Below are 21,385 nucleotides of genomic sequence, written 5' to 3' on the forward strand. Positions count from 1 at the left end.
CCCCATCACCATCAGCATCTAACGGAGTCGTCTTGAAACACTTTGACATTTATTTCTCTCCGGGTTGACTCTCCCACGCACATAGTTCTCAAACCGCTTCTGAGAACCAAGCGGGTACCACTTTATCCCCCCCCCTCCCCTTTAAAAGAATTGCTAGTGTTTCCCATAGTTCATTTGTTAGTGGCGCCAAAAACCAACATCTGGATTTGGTGCTACCTGTTGACACGGCGTAATGTACCTGGTCTGCCAGAGAAGACGACGGACCAGGACGGATGGGTGCTGCTAACTTTGGGGTGCAGCTTGATTTGGGGAAGGATCAGACCGTTTGGACCGGGAGGGCATTCATTCATACATGATCGCCGTGTAACATACAAATACACGATAAGACCCCCTTTCTACTAACAAATGTGGTACTCGATATCGGCCACCAGGTGTCAGTACTTAGTGAGATATACCAGAGTACCAGACGTTCTCCTCCCATTTCCTGTGGAAGTGGTACGTTTGCGGCTTCTTACTTTGACCTTGACCTTTGACAGAATGTTTTTATTTTCTTTAATTGTATTATTTTTGTTTTTTATGAATTTATAACTTTTATAACTTAATATAACTACAATAGAATTTCTAACTTAATTTATATTAATTTACACTTTGTAGGCATTTAATGTTTTAATTACTAGTGCTTTTTGGTTTACATTGTTAAGTTTTTCTTATTTTTTGTCTTGTTATCGTTGTTATTTTATGTTTGTTATTATTTTATCATTGTTATTTTTTGCATTTTTATTTAACTTGTGACTTTTGTTTTTTGAATGTGTTTTTTTTCATTTTTTAATACTTTAAAGCAGTGATTCCCAAAGTGTAGGCCGCGATTCAAATTATTCATTTATGCAAATATTATTTTTACAATTATTTTATTGTAAAATATTTATTGCACGATTAAAAACATATTTATGGGCCTAAGTAATAACCTATTGAGTGTAATTGACCTGTCACAATATTTTAGGAAGCTTTTACAGTTTATGACTTAGTGAGATAAACACCAGACATTCTCCTCCCATTTCCTGTGGAAGTGGTACTTTTGTGGCTTCTTACTTTGACCTTCTTCCCCACTCTGTTTGAAACCCTTGAGTTTAGAGGAACCAGCTCGGTCTTGCTTTGGGGAAAACACAGACAAATTGTTTTGCTAATCATTGGCAATTATGCAAAGTGGACATTTACAAACCATGGCCACCACGGTTAGATTGCAGTCCTGTGGGAAACTACACATCATGTTTGAGGTTTACATTTGCTGGCAAGCATGAAAACCCACCAGGTTTGTTGGGTTGCTCTCAGACACTTAACACTTCTGCGCTCGAGTGCTTCTTGCGAGACAAGGCATTCCTCAGTGAAGATCTTTTTTTGTCCCATAATGAGCCCTTCAGGATGCCCGGGGCCTTGGCAGGGCAGGGCAGGGCGCTGCTGCAGTGGCTTCTGGGTGAAAAGACTACTAAAGGTGTTCTGTGAGAGAACACGAGATAAAAGTCCACGGTGTGTTTTTCTTGCCGGCACATGAAAAATAACAGACACTGTAACGGTTTACTCGCGTTCAAATCCCTGTGACGTGTTTACATCACTTCAGACACGGCTAATCAACTTCTGCCAAACAAACCTTGGACCTCGATGTCTCGGCACAGATGTGCGGACGAGCACTGGACGTAAAAGTGTTCCCATTACGCTCCAGGCGCTGCACATATTGAATGCAGGTGCACTCGCCGAGAACATAGCGCAGAAACAACATCCACGGAGTAATGGCGTGCTGACATGCAAAGGACTCAAACACAACTTCTGCTTTCATGTTTTGTGAACAAAAGAGGCCTGGACTTATCACAGAACCCTGAAACCTCAGCCGACCAAGACTTTTTGCATCGCGTTTGATACCCTGGCAACCTCTTGGATCTTCACTGAAGCATCTGAAATGTTGGACAACATCCAGACCCCCTTCCTTTGTAAAGGTCGACAGAGATGGCGCATTCCACGCCGCGTCGTAAGAACCCTAGAGCCGAGGGCGGAGAAAACAAAGACTAATACGCACAAGTCACATGGGAGCAATACAGCCCTAACAATAGGATTGTAGTAATTCATATGCAAGGCATAGAGGTACTTCGTATAGAGTTTCATTTCAATGCCACCCCTCAAAAACCACATCAGCACTTCATGAGGAGATGCATGTGGTCTGAAAAAGGGACCACGGCAAAGTTCTGAGACATGACGGAAGGAGGGGCTTCAGTTAACCAGCACTTTGGCTTGTAATTGACATGAAACTAAGTCCCGACCGAGACCCCAACTTTGACAACATGCTTATTGTGCATTAAATATTACACACTAAACTACCAAAGGCCTGCCATAAAGAGAACTAATCAAATCTAAGCTTTGTCCCCCTCTGGTGGCCAAACACAATTTGGGCTATTTCAACAAAATTCATGCACTTTAATAGTTGAATGTTTTTGTAGTACAGTTGGAGATGAGCAATTGATCACAAGACAACACGGAAGCAGCCGCCATTTTTAAGTGTTTTTTTTTAAAAGCCAGACTACAGCTAGTCAACAAAGACTTTTCCCCGTTTAGGTGCTGAATGCTAGTTTCATCATCTACCACCAGGTGGCGGTACACACTCAAGAGCACACGCACTGTGTATATCATATAATACCTTATCAATTAAATATAATTCAGACTAAAAATACAAAGTTAAAATAGTTACAATATTAATATGATTGAATATTATTTTGATTCCACTTAACTAACTTTTCCCTGTTTAGTTCTGAATGCTAGTTTCATCATCAACCGCCAGGTGGCGGTACACACTCAGAGCACACGCACTGTGTATTCATATAATACCTTATCAAATAAAATATAATTCAGGCTAAAAATACAATCATAGTTACTATATTTATATGATTTTATTTTGATTCCAATTCATAATGTATTATAAATATGTAAAACTATAAATGTAATAAATAATAGTTCTATATTTATATGATATGATATGATATGATGAAAGTCATGGAAGTCATCGTCTCCTCTCGTTAGCGTTTAGGCGGGATAATCAGCTAAAACAAAGGCATGAGGATGAGGAAAGATGAGGACTTGCTCCTGGAAGACCAGGCCCAAGACCAGCTTAAACGGATCCAGCGGCGTGCGGTGCTAAAACCTGGTCTCAGTAAGGCTCCATCTTGATCCTCCTGTACAAGCAGCAGGTGAGCACCATCCCGCAGATCTGAAAAGACGGATCGCCACGTTAGACGATGACGACGATGCTCGGCCGCCACTGGCGTGAAAAAGCAGGGGAGTTGAACAGGGGTCCAGGTGCAGAGGACAAGGGAGATGTTAGTGGTCACATTGAAGCGCCGGCGGGGTGAAAAAGCGTCCACGATCACTACTTGGGATATTACCAGATCTCTTCCATGCAGAGTCATTATGGGAGCATCGGATCCACAGGAAAGCTCCTCAGCCAGCAAAGTGTTATTGACGGACTTGACAAGACAAACAGCTTCTAAAAGCCTTGTATCGACTCGTCACAAATATCTGCAGTTTTTTCTGCCATCATGCAGCCGTGACAAAGCCCGGAGGACATGTTTAGCCCACAGGAGGCGTGCCAAGGGAAACACAGGGGATACATTGCAGGGAATGAATTCAAACGAAGGGAAAAAAAGAAGAGAAAATGACATTAATACACAGGACCAGAATGGAATACATCCAGGAAGTGACAACCAATCAACACGCAACGCAGCCAATGAGTCAAACCCCGCCCCTTTGGGTGCCCTCCTACGACCACAGCAGCTACACTCATCAAAATGTTCAACTGAGACGATCAGATGATCCCAAGATGAAGAGCAAAGCCTTTGGGAGGCGTGACAATGAATAGAAGAAATCAAATCAAAACAAATGCAGCGTTAGCGAAGGCCGCCGTTTGCACATGCAGTCGCATGCGTCACATGACAAACACAAACATGCGTGTCACATTTTCCACCATGGACTCGCCAGGTGAATGAACAACAACGGAGGGAAAAGCGCCGCTAACCGTCATCACAATGTACCCGAGTCCTCCAGTTCTTCTTTATAGAGAAGATAGATAAAGCAGGCAGTCAACACTGCACCCGCCAGCTATGCCAACACACACACACACACACACACAGTATACACACACACAGTATACACATGGGTTAGTGGTACACACATCATAGTTGAATGTGTTAATTATATGGGGAAAACTACAAGAGGGTATAAGGACAGACATGGACAAAGTAAGCAGAATGGGTTCACTCACTACTACTACTACTACTAATACTACTACTACTAATAATAACAACAGGTACTCATTTTTGTTGCATTGTTCGAAATAAATAAAAAAGACAACTTTTACTTTGAACTCCCAGTCCCAGACACCAATAAATAATAATTATAATAAAATAATTATTATAAATTATTATAAATTAAATTATATTAATTATTATAAATATGTTATTAATATTATTATTATTAATAATAATACATTTTATTTGTAAATGAAAAATGACTGAACATTTTATTTGTGTAGCGCTTTTCAGAGTACTCAAAGACAAGTATAATAAAATAATATTATTATAAATTATTATAAATTAAATTATAAATATTTTATTATTATTAAAAATAATAATAATACATTTTATTTGTGAATGAAAAATGAATGAATGAACATTTTATTTGTGTAGCGCTTTTCAGAGTACTCAAACACGTTTTGAGTAAAAAGAAATAAAAAACAGAGTAAACGATGCATTCAAATACAATATCCATAAATTCATTCATAGCTAAAAACAAGGCTGAAAGCGGGGCGGGGCACATAAAGACATATTCCCATGTGAAATAAATAATAATAATAAAAGGAGTGTTTAGTAGGCTCGCAGACAAAGAAGGGAAAGAATAGCTGTTTGTTTATTTGAAGTGAATTCTAATCTAATCTAATTCCATTAGCTATGTATTGATTTTTACTCATGACCTAATTTTGTTTTTAAAATAAACAGTTTGACGTTGGATGCTATTTTTACTTTACAAATTCTGTTCATCTGATATGGCACAATGTTTTTGTTCATCAACGTGGTATTAATTGTCTTACTTTATTTTTGTGCCTATGAGTTAAATGTATTATTAAATTTTCAAATATATATTTCTACCTACCTGCAGACAGGCCACCCCGACCCCCACGGCTCCGATGACCAACAGGTGTTGGGCCAAAAACTGCTCCAGCTTGGTGATGCAGCCCCCCTGCAGCACCAGGAGTCAATCAAGGCGTTAGCATCTCAAACAAGAACCGCTGATGATGATGGTGATGATGATGATGATGATGATGATGATGATGATAATGAGACGCTCGCCTCCACGTTGTAGATGTTTGACGGGTGGTCCCTGACGCCACAGTCGGGCATCATGGACTTACAGCAGCTGTCGGGCACCAGCCTGCCTCGGGCGTGCTTTGACGTGATGTAAACGCTCGTTGTCCAGTCTTGGTGGTTGTCGCTACCGCAGCACTTGAACTGTCGAGGACAAAAAGTTGACTTTCCTGTAACGCTAAAGTATCCGTAAAAATGCATACATACGTCCTGTTGTAGCTTGTCCACGGCTAACGTGATGGCCTCCTTCCCTGGTTGGGCGTAGTTGTCCGTCATGGTCTGCTTCAGATGCTGCTTCAGCTCCTCGCTCAGCTGCCGAGAATCGAAAATAAGCATCAAAATTCCACCTTTAGGACGCTCGCCCTAAACGCTCACCCTCTGGTAGTAGACATACGCCAGCACGCCAGCCACCAGCTCGATTAGGAAAATCAGCAGCAGGCAGAAGAAATACTGTGGACAAAGAAGTAAGAGATTCAAACTCTCAACTTGTTGTATCGGTCTGGCCTCTTCCCGTGACGCTCCGCGCAAGAGGAAACAGGAAAGACATGACGAGCAGCTCCATTATGGGTCATAATTAACTTCAAGGCACAAATGAAGCATTGCTTGTGGTTTCTAAAGGCAATAATAGTAACATGTGTAATTACCCAATCCCGGGGGATGAAGCTCTCAAAGCAAACAAACACTTCATGTCTCTAATGGTGAGTAAAGACTTGAAATCCCGAGCAGAGTTATTAAGCAAGCTGCAAAGTGAACAAACCGCCTACTCGTCTCATTCATCGTGTGCCGCTGAACGCAACCTCACACATTCTGATAAAACGAGCAAAGAGCTCCTGAAGCGCTCGTCGTGAAGCGTGGGTGACGTCCTGCAGCAACATAGATGTCGGGGCTTTGACTTCTGCAGCACGTCACAAAACCAATGTAACCCTGCTGTGTATCCATTGGTAACGGGACCAGTGTGTGCGCCTGCTGCCCACACACACACGCGCCATCATTTCTGCACATATTACACATGATGGTAAAAGTGGCCTATAAATAGCAAGTGAGCACGACTGAATGCAACACAAGATTCCCTAACCTAGGAATATTATTTCTCCGTGTGCCCGAGCTTTCCAACTACAATGAACAACATCCTATAAATAGTCCTGCAGCAGCCAGGGTTCACCTGCTGGCTATCTGCCTGCATAAAATAAGGACGACACTTAAGTTCCGTTCGACACTTTGCCTCGTAAATGTGTCCGTCGCTCACGTGTAACCTCAACACTAATAATGTCTGTCCTCGCAATTGGAGCATAAACACACCACAGAATGACAGATTTAATACAATATACTTTATATATAATGAATATATAATATATACTTGTATAGTAATTAGAATATACTCTATTATTATGTAAATTATAAAACAGATCTAACTCAATTCAGTTCTCACAATATATACACAAACTTTAGATGTACAAATTATGTAATGAGTATTTATAGGCATGGCACTTTTACATTCTCAATTATTATTGTATTTTTTCAATGATTAAAAAACATGTAATTAATGTAGCATATATAAGATATGCCTTTATTCGTCCCTCAGTGGGGAAATTTGCATTGCACAGCAGCAAGAGTACCGAATCAGTTAAGCAGTACAAAGTACAAAATACACATTATAAAAAAATAAACAATATAAACAACCCAAGTATTAATAATCAACAATCTTACCCGGAGTTATATACAAATACAGTTTGCAGATATATTATATTATAATATTTATGTCATATGCTATTAATTAATATACTATCCAAATTGCTAACTCAGCATTGCTAACTGTAATTTCATTTCTCTTAACACATTAAAATGCATTGAAATTCATCATTATATCACTGTAAATATTATTTTATTATAATACTGTAACTATCCCCCAGTTTTTGAATGTTTCATGCAAGCTGCGATTTCTCCTACTTTGTTTACGGTCATTGAACGCACCCATGCACCGTTCTCCGATGCCGAGGGATGTATGGATGTATTTGGATATATTTTCCCTCTTTCTTTCACCTCATACTTGCTCCCGAATGCTGATACTATGTGGGAACCCATAAGGTTTAAGATTTGATGACTTTTGAGTGCTAATGTGCGTCATTGTGGTACGAAGAAAAAAACGTCTCAAAAAAAGTCTCAAAAACAAAGTCCACCAAGATGAATTGTGGCTCTGTATTCATTTAGTGCTTCTAATTTGATGTTGTTTCTGTCGTAGTTTTATACAATGCATCATAAATAGTATCAATCACATCGCTAAAATATACGTAATGTTTTACCCTAGCTAGTTCCATGCTAAATGGCTAACGCTAGCAAAACACTGGACTTCCGCTATTGTCATCACGTCAATGGCTGCTTAAACTCCAATTTAGCTGGCAGTTCATTGCAAATGTCATCAGAGAGATGTAAAAATGTGAAAAGTACTGGTTAGTTGGGCCATTTTTATGCCAAGTTAGCACTGTATATGACAATAAAGACAATACCTTCACTGCTCCGGTCTCCCGAGACCACAGGCCATGGAATCCGTGATAAGTCAAACACGGCAACAGTAGATCCAAATAACTTTGGTCCTTCTGCCAGGGCTTTGAAGCTAACTTTACCAATCTAAATATTCCTTTCTTTCTCCATTTCCCAGCAATATTTGTTCCAGTTTGTGGGCTACAGAGTTATCGTGCTTCAACCAAACTACGGTGGGGGCCGAGGGTCAAAATGGCGTCCAAAAAATTGCTGCCATTTAAGGAAACTTCCGTTAACGCATCATTAATGTTAAATAATTGTTGGTATAAAGGTGCCATGCCTAAAAACACAAAAGAGTGATTCCAACATTAACCGTTTCTGTTTCTATCAGGAAGTGAAATTTAATGCTGCTGAATTTCTTCACAATGAAGAATTAATAATTAGTCAGCATTTCATAGTGAGCATTTCAAGGCCTCCGGAGTAACCACCCCGCACATTTTACCGTGGACAGACAGCTCCTCTGCTCTCGGATGACGGCGCAGCAGCCCAGGAAGCCCGTGACCACCACCAGCCCCCCGGCCAAGATAAGGATGTAGGCGGAGACGGTGAAGGTGCTGGAGGCCAGCAGGCTCAGGAACTCGCTCTTCTCCACCAGCGTCCACACGCCCACACCTAGAACGCCTGCTCCTCCCACCTCAGTGACAAGACCACTTTATGTCAGCGTGGAAATACATTATGACCACAAAGATGGAGAAGTGCACATTTTTTTTCTGCCGAGCTAGAGGAGGAAAACACAGAGGCAGACTTCCTGCATAACAATCAAGAGAGGAAATTCCTGCCAGTGTCCTTTGCCTTCCTTAGGAAGCGTCCTATGCTAAGAAGACTCATGGACTGCACCCAAAGTGTACATGAAACTTTAAATATGCCTTAAAAGTACCCAAAGAGTTTAGTGCCAACATGAGACAAGCTCTTAAAGGAAATTTATGAGGCTTTATGGACCAAGTCCATTAAATCCAGCATGGCGCCATCCTTTTAGCCTTCTAGCAGCACTTTGTAGGGAAAACGTTTAAAGCAAATGATCGGCTAGAATTGGGAGAAAACAAAGAGCGACAATGTCTTACCCAAAAGAGTGAGTTGAAGACGAAAAGCAGGTACTTGAGACACACGGTCAGCCAGTCCTCGCCGTCTTTGTACGCAGACGACATCTTCCTTCCTCCTGACAAAACACAATAAGGTTAAAAAAAAAAGTAGCGCTAACTTCTGCCACTTCACAGCCGCGTATACAGCAGGCACTGCAATTTTCCGCCATGTTGACGCACCGCAGGCGACAGCTGCCAATCAAATGTCACCGCAAAGCGAACATTTGTAGCTCTGTTTGTTAGGGGATACAAAAAAAAAAATTTCATCTCATAATCATCTCATCCTGTGGTGTTTTCGTCAGATATTTTATGAATTATTCACAACTCTGAATCATTACTTTGTGCAAATAAACAACTTCCTACAGTGGAGAACATCAAACATTCATCTGCACACCTTCATCTACTAATTGCTGTACTACACATTCTCAACTGCAGTACATAAAAGAAGACAGGTACATAGATAGCTCATCATAGTAGTAAACAATTGATATTACACACACTACTTTGACTAATGAGGTAATATTTGCTCAAAGATGCTATTGCTCAAAGAGCCGGCTCTTTGAAATGAAGCATGGTTGGGAGCCAATTAGTTTTTTTTAATCTTTTTTTCTGTTGAAGGTGAATGTGTTACATGGAGGAGTCTGTGTCCAGACTGACCAGGGGGAGTAATAGTTGTAGCTGTTAATTGAGGATTTAAATAAATCCACTTCATATACCCTATTTTTTTTAAATTAGTAATTTATATTCTACAATAAACGCAATAAATAAAAAAAACAATCTGAGGAGCCACATGACAGCCGAACGAACTGGCTCTTTTTAGTGAGCCGAGCTAAATGAACCGGCTCTTTAAAAAACGCCGGAATTCCCATCACCAACTAGCATTTTGTAACATAAATGGACGTGAATGGACGTAAACAAGCACTTCGACGTGAAAGTGAACCGTACGCTGTCGTAAACTGTATGAAGTGACGTAAACTGGAACGATGACGTAGCTAACTAATCAATCAGGATGTTTTGGCTAATACCAACAAGTGGTACAACGAAAAGCTTAAAACAGTCCCAAAACAGGTCCAATCGCCAAAAAACAGCAAGTTTGTCCTCATGTTGTTTCTATTCGGTCGTTTTGTTGTTAGCAAAGCGTCCATAGTCCAAACACCCTCCCCACCTGCGTCACTGATGCGCTACACAAAAGTTGAAACAAATAGCCTGACAGTTAGCTCGACAAAACAACGTTTGGCGTCATCGAGGACAACATACTCACTGAATAAACGTGACGTGAAGATAAATGACCCCTATAGTGGTTATTTTTGATGGGATATGGGCAAAGGGGATGGGGGGGCGGATCACCGCAGCAGTCAAGAGGCTTGTTGCTAGCGGGCTGTCCGACAGAGGTTTATGATGCCTTTAGGTACAGCTTGTAATTTGAAACTTCAAAGTATTTCAGCTGATATTGACGAACACACGTTGATTTAATAACTGAATCATTTAAGAGTGTGGAAACCAAAACATTTTAATAAAAGTCTGGAGTACCTTAAACGTCATAATCTACAACGTGAAACCTTGCTTTGATTGCCCGTCTTTCACATTTCCGAGAGCCTTTGAAAGCGTCCCGTGAACGTGTGCACGGGGTCAAAATGAGGCGACAGAAGTCAATAAAGCTGCTGACAAGGAAACCACATAGCCTCTTTTAGAATTTCACAGCCCGTAGTGCAGAAAAAAATCAATACATTTAAGAGAAGAAGAGTTAAAAGAGCAAATACCGGCGAGACCAATAGTTGGATTTTGTAAGTCTATTAAATTACTCACTCAATGTTTGTGACTATCAGAAAAACAACACTTGCAAGAGGGCGCCAACTAATTAAGATCCAAAAAGAACACAAAACAACTAAATGAACTAATGTTCTGTGTATTCATCTGGTTTCCAATATCTCATATTTGCATATCTGGTAAGAAAAGCACAAAATGTGGTTTCCTCCACTGCCAGCTCATTTGTATGCTCAGTCTGCTGTCTGCTCTCCGGCCTTGGGGCTTAACACTCGCTTATTGGGAGTGAAGCAACAATGGTAGCAAAAAATAGAGAAAAATATAATCTAGAAACCAAAAATTGTGTCATTAAAATTCACAATACGGTAGCCAAGTTTTGACATCTGCTCGGTTGGACACTCGCCTGTTGAGACAGCTGGGTGGGCAAAGTAGAATGATGACAGAGATGCCATGCAAGACTTGTCTATAACAAATGTTGTCTTATATTGATTTCTAAATGTAATGATGCTCACTACATGTGTGTGTGTGTGTTTGTATTGTTTTGTAGAGCTGCATATGGAGCTAAAAAAATGGCAATGTTTTTCTATGGAGTTTTGTATTGCATCCCATTAGATGTTATACACCAAATATGGTGTTAATGGATGTTTAAATTGCTAATTTATTCCAACCGATTTCAGCGCCGGTTGAGACAGCTGGGGGGGCGCAAAGTTGTGAGAAATGTTCGAAGTAAAGTAACAAATAAATCCAAGCCAATGCTAAATTTGCATCCAAAATGTGCATTTCTAAATATAATAATAATCACTTACATTTAATAGCAGGGTGTTTGTTATTGTAGTTTTTTGGTTTATTTAGCGGCTTCTAATACTTTGACATGCTTGTGTATATGTTACGCACTAACGATGGATCTGCGCGATCGATCGATAGCGCTGCGCCGGAGATGGATCCGTCGTTAGCTCACAAATCGATCGATTACTGCGCTCACGATCGATGGTATATTATTGCGCCCGGGATGGATGTGTGTAGTTTGTTTGGATGCCAACAGATGGCAGCCAAAATTGCAAATGCAAATTTCAAATCTTTGATTAATTGTCAAGCAGTTCACTTTGTTACCGTTCTCGGTGGGGTGGGGGGGGGCGTGAACCCTAACCCCTAACCCTAACCCTGTCATTGTATGCAATTACCAGATCAACGATTGTCATTATATCGTCAGCGCAGTGTCAAAGCATCAGTTTCCAGCGCAAAGCTGTTATATCCATCGCGAGCGCAGAAATCGATCGATTTGTGCGCTAACAATGGATCCGTCTCGGGCACAGCGCTAACGATGGATCGCGCAGATCCATCGTTAGCGCGTAATATTTCCATACTCATTCACCTGAGCTAAACAAAATGGCAATGTTTTTCTATGGAGTTTTGCATTGCATCCCATTAGACGCTATACACCAAATATGGTGTTAATGGATGTTTAAATTGCTAATTTATTCTGACCGATTTCAGCGCCTGTTGAGACAGCTGGGTGGGCGCAAAGTAACGGATAAATCCAAGCCAATGCAAGATTTGCATCTAAAATGTGCATTTACAAATATAATAATAATCACTTACGTACATTTAATAGCAGAGTGTTTGATATTGTAGATTGTTGTGCAGAATTGGTTTATTTAGCGGCTTCTACTACTTTGACATCCTTGTGTATATATATACAATATTTGTACATCCACAATAACAAAGGTTTTTTTTTATGTGATATTTCTCTATGGAGATTTTGTATTGAATTCCATTGGCTGGTGTACTTATACCTTGACAGTGGAGGTTTACATGGCAGATGTTGAGATAGCTGGGTGGGAGTATAATTGTGAGAACTGAATTAAAGTCAATGGATGAATCCAATCAATGAGAGCCAATGCAAGATTTGCATAGAAAAATCTGCTTCTCCAAATATGATAATGATCTTTTTAAATTAATAGCAGAATGTTTGTTATTGTTGTTAGCTGAGCAGAACTGGATCTTTCGGCAAGTGGCTTGTAATATTTTGACACCTTAAATGTAAAATATTTGTCAGAGTTAACCCAAAACGACAATACAAGCACAACAGCAAATAGTTTTAAATTTGATATTTTTCTATGGAGATTTTGTATTGAATTCCTTCTACATTGTGACGGTGGATGTTTAAATTTCCAATTTATCCCCGCAGATTTGAACGCCCCTCGGCTAAAAGAGAGAGAGAGAGAGAGAGAGAGAGGCAGTGAAAGGTCCATGAGCGCACAATCTCTACAAACTTCGTGGGAGCCTTCACGACCACACAAGAGTCTCCTCATGTGGACTTTAAAGCGTTTTCTCTCGGATTTCAAATGTGCACGGTGGGAGAGGGGATCGAATCCGCAACCTCCCACCTGCGCGCACACCCACTGACTTACTCTCTCCCAGCGTGGGTTACCTGTCGTGGCAGCATTAACTTTTTTTGTTTGAAGAACCTGTATTTTGTACACCATCAAAGCCGTGTACGGAGTGAGCGGCTTTTATAGGGAATCGAATCCTCCGCACAGTTGCACAGAGTTGGTGCGGAAATCTCGCCGCCTCTCATGGGACTGGGGCATTCGTCGCGGTGTTTGCTGCTACGGCGGAAGATGGCGGAGGCGGACGGTACCGAGGTAGGACCTTGGGGTGTCCTGCACCCGCTGCATGACCCCCCCCCCCACCCCCCACCCGTCATGTTATAACGGATTGTATCGTAGCCCTTGTGTAAGGCGGCAAAACGGTCAGGAAATGTCGAGTATACGCGAACTCTTGCGTCCGCTGTCCTTGGTGCTGAAACCGAACAGCGCGTCTTTTTATGCCCACTTTCCGTATTATTAGGCGCATATACAAATGCCATCCAAAATAGTCATTATTATTAATTCATATATTTGTGCTTGTCACGTGCATTTCAATGAAAAGGGACCAAACATTAGGAACACTTCCGGAAGAAAGTTGAAGAGAATCTCCAGAACAACGATGCCATCTACTTTGTGTGGTGTTGCATTCAAGGAAGCACGCCTGCCACTTTATTAGGTACACTTGCATCATATGTGATCATAGCTGTTTCTTAATCACGTGACTCTCCGGTGGTGAACAGTAGTGAAGCCAGAATAAGCGAAACAGATCACCTCTTATTCCCTTGTTGGGATGAAGACAGATGGCGCAGGTGTGCCTAATTAAGTGGCCCTCCTAACGATCACTATTAGGCATGTCTCGGTTTTCATACAGTGTTTGGGTTACAGTACAAGATGGCACTTTACAGTATCATTCCACAGAATGGAGCGCCATACGACTGTTAAATAACCCGCCATGGGGCCATGCGACGGTTAAATAACCCGACACGGGGCCATGTGACTGTGAAATAACCCGCCATGCGACTGTTAAATAATCCGCCACGGAGCCATGTGACTGTTAAATAACCCGCCATGGGGCCATGCGACTGTTAAATAACCCACCATGGGGCCATGCGACTGTTAAATAACCCGCCACGGGGCCATGCGACTGTTAAATAACCCGCCATGGGGCCATGCGACTGTTAAATAACCCGCCATGGGGCCATGCGACTGTTAAATAACCCGCCACGGGGCCAAAAGAAAGTTGCGAGTGCCTAGCAATTTCAAAATGGCTGCGAGAAACATGATCCAATTCAATTTAATTTGTTATTCATAACTGTTTAGCATTGCTATCTGCATGGAAAACGTTGATTATCGTCTATAAAACAATTCCTTGTTCATATTTTTGACTTTTGGAACGGATGACTTGGATTGATAGTTCTGCCTTGGAATCTGTTCCAGAAGGTCCGACTCAAACCAAAACGGACTCTAACCAAAGCAAATTTTCCCATGTCAAATAACTGAACCTGAAATGAGTGTCATGGATGAAAATGGGACGTTGATGTTTATGTTTACGGATTACGGACGCAGCCAATCACGGAGCCACGTCACATTTACACACCTCTGAAATGACCGTGTTGGATGTAAACCAAAAAACGTGCTAACCAGGGCGGATGTTAACCAAGGTACCACTATTCGTTATTTTTCTACAGCAAAAATTGCTTTGGGTTTTGTCAGACCTTGCGGAACAAATAAATGCCACTAGCAGCAGTACTACTGCAGTATTTAGCTGTCAAATATTACTTCAATATACCGTGGAATATTACAGAAATTTGCTGTGTGCCGCAAAAGGCCCCCGGGACGCACTTTGAACATCATTATGTGAACAGACAACTGAAAGCGACTCCTCTTCCCCTCACTAGCGTCACCAAGCCGTCACATCCCACTTCTCCCAGTCCGCCCAGCTGCCCAAACCAGTGCCTAACAACAACGCCCACCATGTGACCCGCGTGGCCTCGCTGTCCGCCTCTTCCTCACGCGGCAAGGGCGCCAGGTTCATCAGCCCGGAGGAGATGACGTCGCGGGACTACTACTTTGACTCCTACGCCCACTTTGGCATCCATGAGGTAAACGTCCATCCCAGTTTGGCGTCTCGAGATATCAATTTCCCGCCATTTTTTTTTTTTTTTTGGCAAAAGAGAGGACATTTCCATTAGCAATCATCCTTAGCGACACATTAAAACTTAGCAGCTAATTAAGGAATGACTTTGACAGGAAAAAAGGTGCATGTTAGAAATAAAACCGGGACATCTTTCTTTCTCCCAGCGGCGTCCAAATTTAGCACGTAGATTAGGCCTCTAGCTCACACACAAAGCGAGCGCCCCCGATTAGCCAAAGTAATAAAGACGGTATTTCTCCCTTAGGATTTGGGAAAAACGCTCCTGACTATTTCAAGACACCGACAGCGGCTTTTGACCCACATTCCGCACAAAAAAAAACAACTTCCTGTCTGTCCCGTCGTGTGCAGGAGATGCTGAAAGACGAGGTGCGCACGCTCACCTACCGCAACGCCATGTACCACAACAAGCACGTGTTCAAGGACAAGATCGTGCTGGACGTCGGCAGCGGGACGGGGATTTTGGCCATGTTTGCCGCCAACGCCGGCGCCAAGCACGTATACGGGGTGAGTTGAGACACGGTGTGGTCATGTGACCTCAGCATTCCTGGCGTACAGTGACAGTGACGCACGATGCATTAAAACAGCAACACACCAACGCTACTTTTTACCTTGCATACGCAGATTGAATGTTCCGGCATATCGGAATATTCCCAGAAGATCATCAAGTCCAATCACCTTCACAACGGTAAGCAGCGCTAACCACTAAATATTTGCATATTTTTATCGTTACTGTCAACGCATGAGTCACGCCTTCGAGGGCGAATCCATCCTAATACGTCAAAAAGACGGCGACATCTTGTGATGCTGAGAGCTGCCGTCTGCACAGATGGGAGGAGAAGTCGGGAATAACATTGACACCGTCGGGAGCGATAGTCGTTTGATTTAGTACAGCTTGCTCGAAGGGAGAGAACGCCATTGCTGCAAAAATGTGACGAATATGTGATAGAAGGGGAACGAGAATAGTGTAGTGATACACATTCACTGTGGACATGGCGCCCCTGGTGGTTACACGTGGAATAGGAGATGACGGGACGGAATGCTATGATACTATGATAGCTGCTTTTATGATTTTATTGTGCAAAAGGTAAAAAATAAAACCCCTGGCAAAAATGAGGATGTTCATTCAGTTGGTTAATTTAATTTAAAAAAATAAATTAATAATAATAATAATAAAACTATGACAGAAATGCCACAAAACTAAAGTCATTTAAAAATGGCTTTAAGAAACACTAAAAGAAATCAACGGCTGCACGGTGATCAAGTGGTTAGCGCGCAGACCTCACAGCTAGGAGACCAGGGCTCAATTCCACCCTCGGCCATCTCTGTGTGGAGATTGCATGTTCTCCCCGTGCATGCGTGGGTTTTCTCCGGGTACTCCGGTTTCCTCCCACATTCCAAAAACATGCTAGGTTAATTGGCTAATTCCAAATTGTCCATAGGTATGAATGTGAGTGTGAATGGTTGTTTGTCTATATGTGCCCTGTGATTGGCTGGCTGGCCACCAGTCCAGGGTGTACCCCGCCTCTTGCCCGAAGACAGCTGGGATAGGCTGAATGAATAAAAGAAATCAAGAATTGAGTGATTCCATATTTTTTTTCCTACTGCTTGATCTAAAAAATAATTATTTAATTTTTGACGATCACAACTTTTTTTTCTTGATTTTTTTCGTGTTTCTTAAAGCCATTTTTAAATGACTTTAGTTTTGTGGCATTTCTGTAATCTCATTTTTTTTCTACAAAATTAAACAACTGAATGAACATCCTCCAAGATTATTATTTATTCAAAATTATTTAAATTATTTGTGCAATAAAAAAACTGTTTATGCTGTACATTGTTGTTCATATTTGATGTCATCTATTCTCTACATTATTATTATTTATAAATTAATTAATTAATTTATAATTTATCATCATCTATAATTTATAATTTTATATTTTTATATATAATTAGTAATTTAAATAAATTATAAATTAAATAAATAATAATTTATCATATATTTATATGGCCATAATATATGCCATAACATTTAATGATATGAAATTGAACAAAATAGTCCCTGGGCATTTCATAGACTGAAAATGAACCGTGCGATTCCTTCAAGTATTCTTGATCATCCCAGCAGGCCTCGTACCCATAAAACAGTTTTTTCCCAAACAAGGAATCTTTTCATTTTGACTTACCAGGAAAAAAAAGACCTTTAACGCCATGACACGTCCAAACTTTGATTGACAAGAGGCCTGAATCGTCCTGCAACGTGAAAGACAAACATCAAGCCACGCCCCCTTATGTGGTTTCATTCTTCCATTGTGACATGAATGACTCACCTGTAGTTTTACGTCTCCTCCCGCACGCAGTCATCACCATCTTCCAGGGCAAGGTGGAGGAGGTGGAGCTCCCCGTGGAGAAGGTGGACATCATCATCTCCGAGTGGATGGGCTACTGTCTCTTCTACGAGTCCATGCTCAACACCGTCATCTTCGCTAGGGACAAGTGGCTGGTACGGTACGCCAAAAAGAGGACGGCGAGGGTGGGGGGGCGGTGACCTTTGACCCTTTGTGTGCTGAAGTTCTTGTGGTTCTCAGAAACATGGAGGCTTGATGTTCCCTGACCGCGCCGCTCTTTACGTGGTGGCCATCGAGGACAGGCAGTATAAGGACTTCAAGATCCACTGTGAGTTCTTCGTTTTTGTAGTTTTTTTTTCATACAAATAGTGTACTTTGTGTGTACTTTGTGTGTGTACAGGGTGGGAGAACGTGTACGGCTTTGACATGAGCTGCATTGGCAACGTGGCCATCAAGGAGCCCCTGGTGGACGTGGTGGACCCCAAGCAGGTGGTCACCAACGCCTGCCTGCTGAAGGTGAAAAAAAGCATCCAAAATGAGCGCTAGTCATGTGACTGTAAAGGCAGAACCGATATCGGCGTGACACACACGCGCACAGCTTGCCGTGATCCCGAACACGCCCACTCAGCATGTGTCGTGTGAGCGGGCGCTCCTCGGCCAGCCGTGAGTCAACCTGTGGGCTTTCACACACACGAGAGAATCATCATCGATATCTAATCATCGCTTATACGTACATGAGTGCATGCGTGATGGCGGGGGCGGTGACTACGGCCCACTTTTCTTTTCTGTGACAGGAAGTGGACATCTACACCGTGAAGCCGGATGACCTCTCCTTCACGTCGGCGTTCCGCCTGCAGATCCAGCGTAACGACTACGTGCACGCGTTGGTCACCTACTTCACCATCGAGTTCACCAAGTGTCACAAGAAGACGGGCTTCTCCACAGGTGAGGGGGGGGGCGCTACGCCACGCCAGACGGCTCATTAGGTACGCCCGCGGCGTCCGCTGAACGGGACGCATCACAGCATAGCGTAGCATTTGGTGTTGGGGAAGGGCGGGGCGGGGGGACGCCTTCAAGGGGGGACACGGAACATTTGACCTGCAAAAATACATCAAAGCATTAAAAATAGTTGACATTTAAACGTTTTTATTTTAAATAAATATTATATGAATATTATATAAATATTATATAAATATGTAATAAATTATATTAAATAAATTATATTAAATAAATATTTTATTTTTCACCACAAAAAAACTCTTCCTCTTCCCACAACAAAAAATGTTTTTTCTTTGTTTTTCTCAAGCTGCTGCACCTCCCTCAAAGCCCTCCTTTAACCCCGCAAAAAACACAAAATGCGGTTTTCTGTTTTTCTCAAGCTGCTGCACCTCCCTCGAAGCCCTCCTTTAACCCCGAAAAAAAACACAAAATGCGTTTTTCTTTGTTTTTCTCAAGTTGCTGCACCTCCCTCGAAGCCCTCCTTTAACCCCGAAAAAAACACAAAATGCGTTTTTCTTTGTTTTTCTCAAGTTGCGGCACCTCCCTTGAAGCCCTCCTTTAACCCTGCAAAAAACACAAAATGCGTTTTTCTTTGTTTTTGTCAAGCTGCTACATTGTCTTCTCTTTACCAGTCCACTGTTCTTCTGCCAATCAACGTTGTTCTTCATTTTTCTTAAGCTGCTGCACCTCCCCTGATGGCCTCACACTTTGAATAGCTGTTGTTGAACCCTAACACCACCCTCAGTTGTTTTCTTCATTTTTTTTAAAGCTGCTGCACATCCCTCGAAGCCCTCCTTTAACCCCGAAAAAACACAAAATGCGGTTTTCTTCATTTTTCTCAAGCTGCTGCACCATCTCCTCTTTACTAGACCACTGTTCTTCTGCCAATTAACGTTCTTCATTTTTCTCAAGCTGCTGCACCTCCTCTGATGGCCTCACACTTTGAACAGCTGTTGTTGAACCCTAACACCACCCACAGTTGTTTTCTTCATTTTTTTAAGCTGCTGAACCTCCCTTGAAGCCCTCCTTTAACCCCGCAAAAAACAAAATGCGGTTTTCTTCATTTTTGTCAAGATGCTGCACCGTCTCCTCTTTACAAAACCACTGTTCTTCTGCCAATTAACGTTCTTCATTTTTCTCAAGCTGCTGCACCGTCTCTTTACAAAACCACCGTTCTTCTTTCAGTTAACGTTGTTCTTCATTTTTCTTAAGCTGCTGCACCTCCCCTGGTGGCCTCACACTTTGAACAGCTGTTGTTGAACCCTAACTCCACCCTTAGTTGTTTTCTTGATTTTTCTTAAGCTGCTGCACCTGCCCTGATGTCCTCCTGCTTTCACCCAAACCCCCAAAACGTGTTTTTTTCTTCCATTTTCTCAAACTGCGGTGCCTCCGTGGACGTCGTCTGCATGACGCTAAGGTAACGTAAGCGATATCAAAGGTCAAACCGATTGAGGTGTAGTCCCCGCCTCTGAAGAAGAGGACGTTTCTACCAGACAGACCAGCAGGTGTACCTAATGTTGTGGCCTAAATCGCCAACACTTTAGCCGGGGCCGCGTGTGTCTCAAACATGGCGTGCAGAGGAAGTGCGGCGTTATGTAAGCCGATGTTCACACGTTGACGCTTACATAATACGCTGTAGAGGAGCTTCTATGTTTGGCTCCTGCCGTGGGGGCCCCGAGGCTGAGGATGACCGCAGCTAACATCTGGGTGACGTCCTCTCAAGCTCTCTTCTTCTTTGGTCTCCTGATGTCAGCTCCGGACGCGGCCAGCACGCACTGGAAGCAGACGGTCTTCTACTTGGAGGACTACTTGACGGTGAAGAAAGGCGAGGAGATACTCGGCAGCATCGCCGTCAGACCCAATGAGAAGAATGTGGTAAAAACCTGTCAATGCACCTGAAAAAGCGTCCTCCCGCCGCTGATGCTTTGTCTTCTCGTTTGCACCTCCGCAGCGGGACTTGGAGTTCACCCTGGATCTGGACTTCAAGGGTCAGCTCTGCGAGGCCGCCATCTCCCACGACTACAAGATGCGTTAAGGGACCGCCGGGCTCAACGCGTAACTACTCTCAAACAAACACGCCGCGAGACCTGTGGCGAGGACAAGCATCACGCCGGACGCCATCTTATCCTGCCTCCGTGATGCCTTCAGTGTCAGCAATAACAAAACCATGAATGTAACACTGCTTGCATGACAGGAAGGCCTTTTGCTCGGTTTCGGAAAGCTGACGAGTAAAAAGTTAAGTCGAGCAGTGGTGAATAAAATTCCCAACAACAACGCAGAGTCGAGGCCACTTTTCCAGCGTGCCGTTTAGCAAATGAAAATAGCTTCATATTGCTGCCGTCATTATAAAATATGATTTCATCGCAAAATGAAGATGATATAACATTAATTAGTCGCCCCGCCCCCTCCCAATATAGTGAACAATAAATCGCTGTTTTATGGTTGAGTATGGCCGATTATTTGTATAAATATAATATGTAAGCCGGTTATACTTTCACTAAATGAACAAGCTAAATGACATCAAATACAAGCCAGAAGTAATACTAATAGTAAAGTCATTGTAATTGTGACTCTAGTACTGCATTCTACACTGGCCAGGAGTTTTATTGTGTAAAGCCGCTAAGAAGTACACTGTCCAGAAAGAAACACGTATTGTCTTTAGGGTAATACAAGTGTAAAGGCAACTATAGGGGTGTTATAGTATTTTGATGACTCTAATAATGTTAAAAAGCCTATTTTA

The 21,385-nt window shown here is 42.3% G+C and overlaps 2 protein-coding genes across 3 annotated transcripts; one reads left to right on the forward strand and one right to left on the reverse strand.

The window, feature by feature from the left end:
- Positions 1-157: 157 nt before the first annotated feature.
- tspan11 (tetraspanin 11) lies at positions 158-10,419 on the reverse strand. 2 transcript variants are annotated; one of them, XM_078787463.1, is made up of 9 exons: positions 10,278-10,419; positions 8,999-9,093; positions 8,380-8,571; positions 5,775-5,849; positions 5,607-5,711; positions 5,385-5,543; positions 5,188-5,274; positions 4,055-4,137; positions 158-3,250 (listed from the first exon to the last, which is right to left on the reverse strand). In XM_078787463.1, the coding sequence occupies exons 2-8, from the start codon at positions 9,080-9,082 to the stop codon at positions 4,060-4,062; spliced, it is 780 nt and encodes a 259-aa protein (XP_078643589.1). In that variant the 5' UTR covers positions 9,083-9,093; positions 10,278-10,419; the 3' UTR covers positions 158-3,250; positions 4,055-4,059. The 2 variants fall into 2 exon arrangements, with proteins under 2 accessions (XP_078643589.1, XP_078643595.1); XM_078787469.1 differs by lacking the exon at positions 4,055-4,137.
- Positions 10,420-13,045: 2,626 nt separating this feature from the next.
- On the forward strand, positions 13,046-20,719 carry prmt8b (protein arginine methyltransferase 8b). The gene is made up of 10 exons (XM_058077827.2): positions 13,046-13,425; positions 15,048-15,251; positions 15,653-15,808; positions 15,926-15,989; positions 17,659-17,801; positions 17,887-17,974; positions 18,047-18,162; positions 18,441-18,591; positions 20,399-20,520; positions 20,597-20,719. The coding sequence occupies exons 1-10, from the start codon at positions 13,357-13,359 to the stop codon at positions 20,678-20,680; spliced, it is 1,197 nt and encodes a 398-aa protein (XP_057933810.2). The 5' UTR covers positions 13,046-13,356; the 3' UTR covers positions 20,681-20,719.
- Positions 20,720-21,385: the final 666 nt, after the last annotated feature.

The sequence above is a fragment of the Doryrhamphus excisus genome, linkage group LG2 (assembly GCF_037039965.1).
Source record: "Doryrhamphus excisus strain RoL-2023G ecotype Guam linkage group LG2, RoL_Dexc_Guam_v1.1, whole genome shotgun sequence".
Lineage (NCBI taxonomy): Eukaryota > Metazoa > Chordata > Actinopteri > Syngnathiformes > Syngnathidae > Doryrhamphus > Doryrhamphus excisus.

Excerpts from the sequence above, each read along its gene's own strand:
- tspan11 (XM_078787463.1), bottom strand. The coding sequence starts at position 9,082 with ATGTCGTCTGCGTACAAAGACGGCGAGGACTGGCTGACCGTGTGTCTC. Across the intron at positions 5,850-8,379 it reads AGAGGAGCTGTCTGTCCACG|TATTTCTTCTGCCTGCTGCT; the intron begins GTAAAATGTGCG and ends CTTTGTCCACAG. Across the intron at positions 5,712-5,774 it reads CGTATGTCTACTACCAGAGG|CTGAGCGAGGAGCTGAAGCA; the intron begins GTGAGCGTTTAG and ends GATTCTCGGCAG.
- prmt8b (XM_058077827.2), top strand. The coding sequence starts at position 13,357 with ATGGGACTGGGGCATTCGTCGCGGTGTTTGCTGCTACGGCGGAAGATG. Across the intron at positions 15,990-17,658 it reads GTCCAATCACCTTCACAACG|TCATCACCATCTTCCAGGGC; the intron begins GTAAGCAGCGCT and ends TCCCGCACGCAG. Across the intron at positions 18,592-20,398 it reads GAAGACGGGCTTCTCCACAG|CTCCGGACGCGGCCAGCACG; the intron begins GTGAGGGGGGGG and ends TCCTGATGTCAG.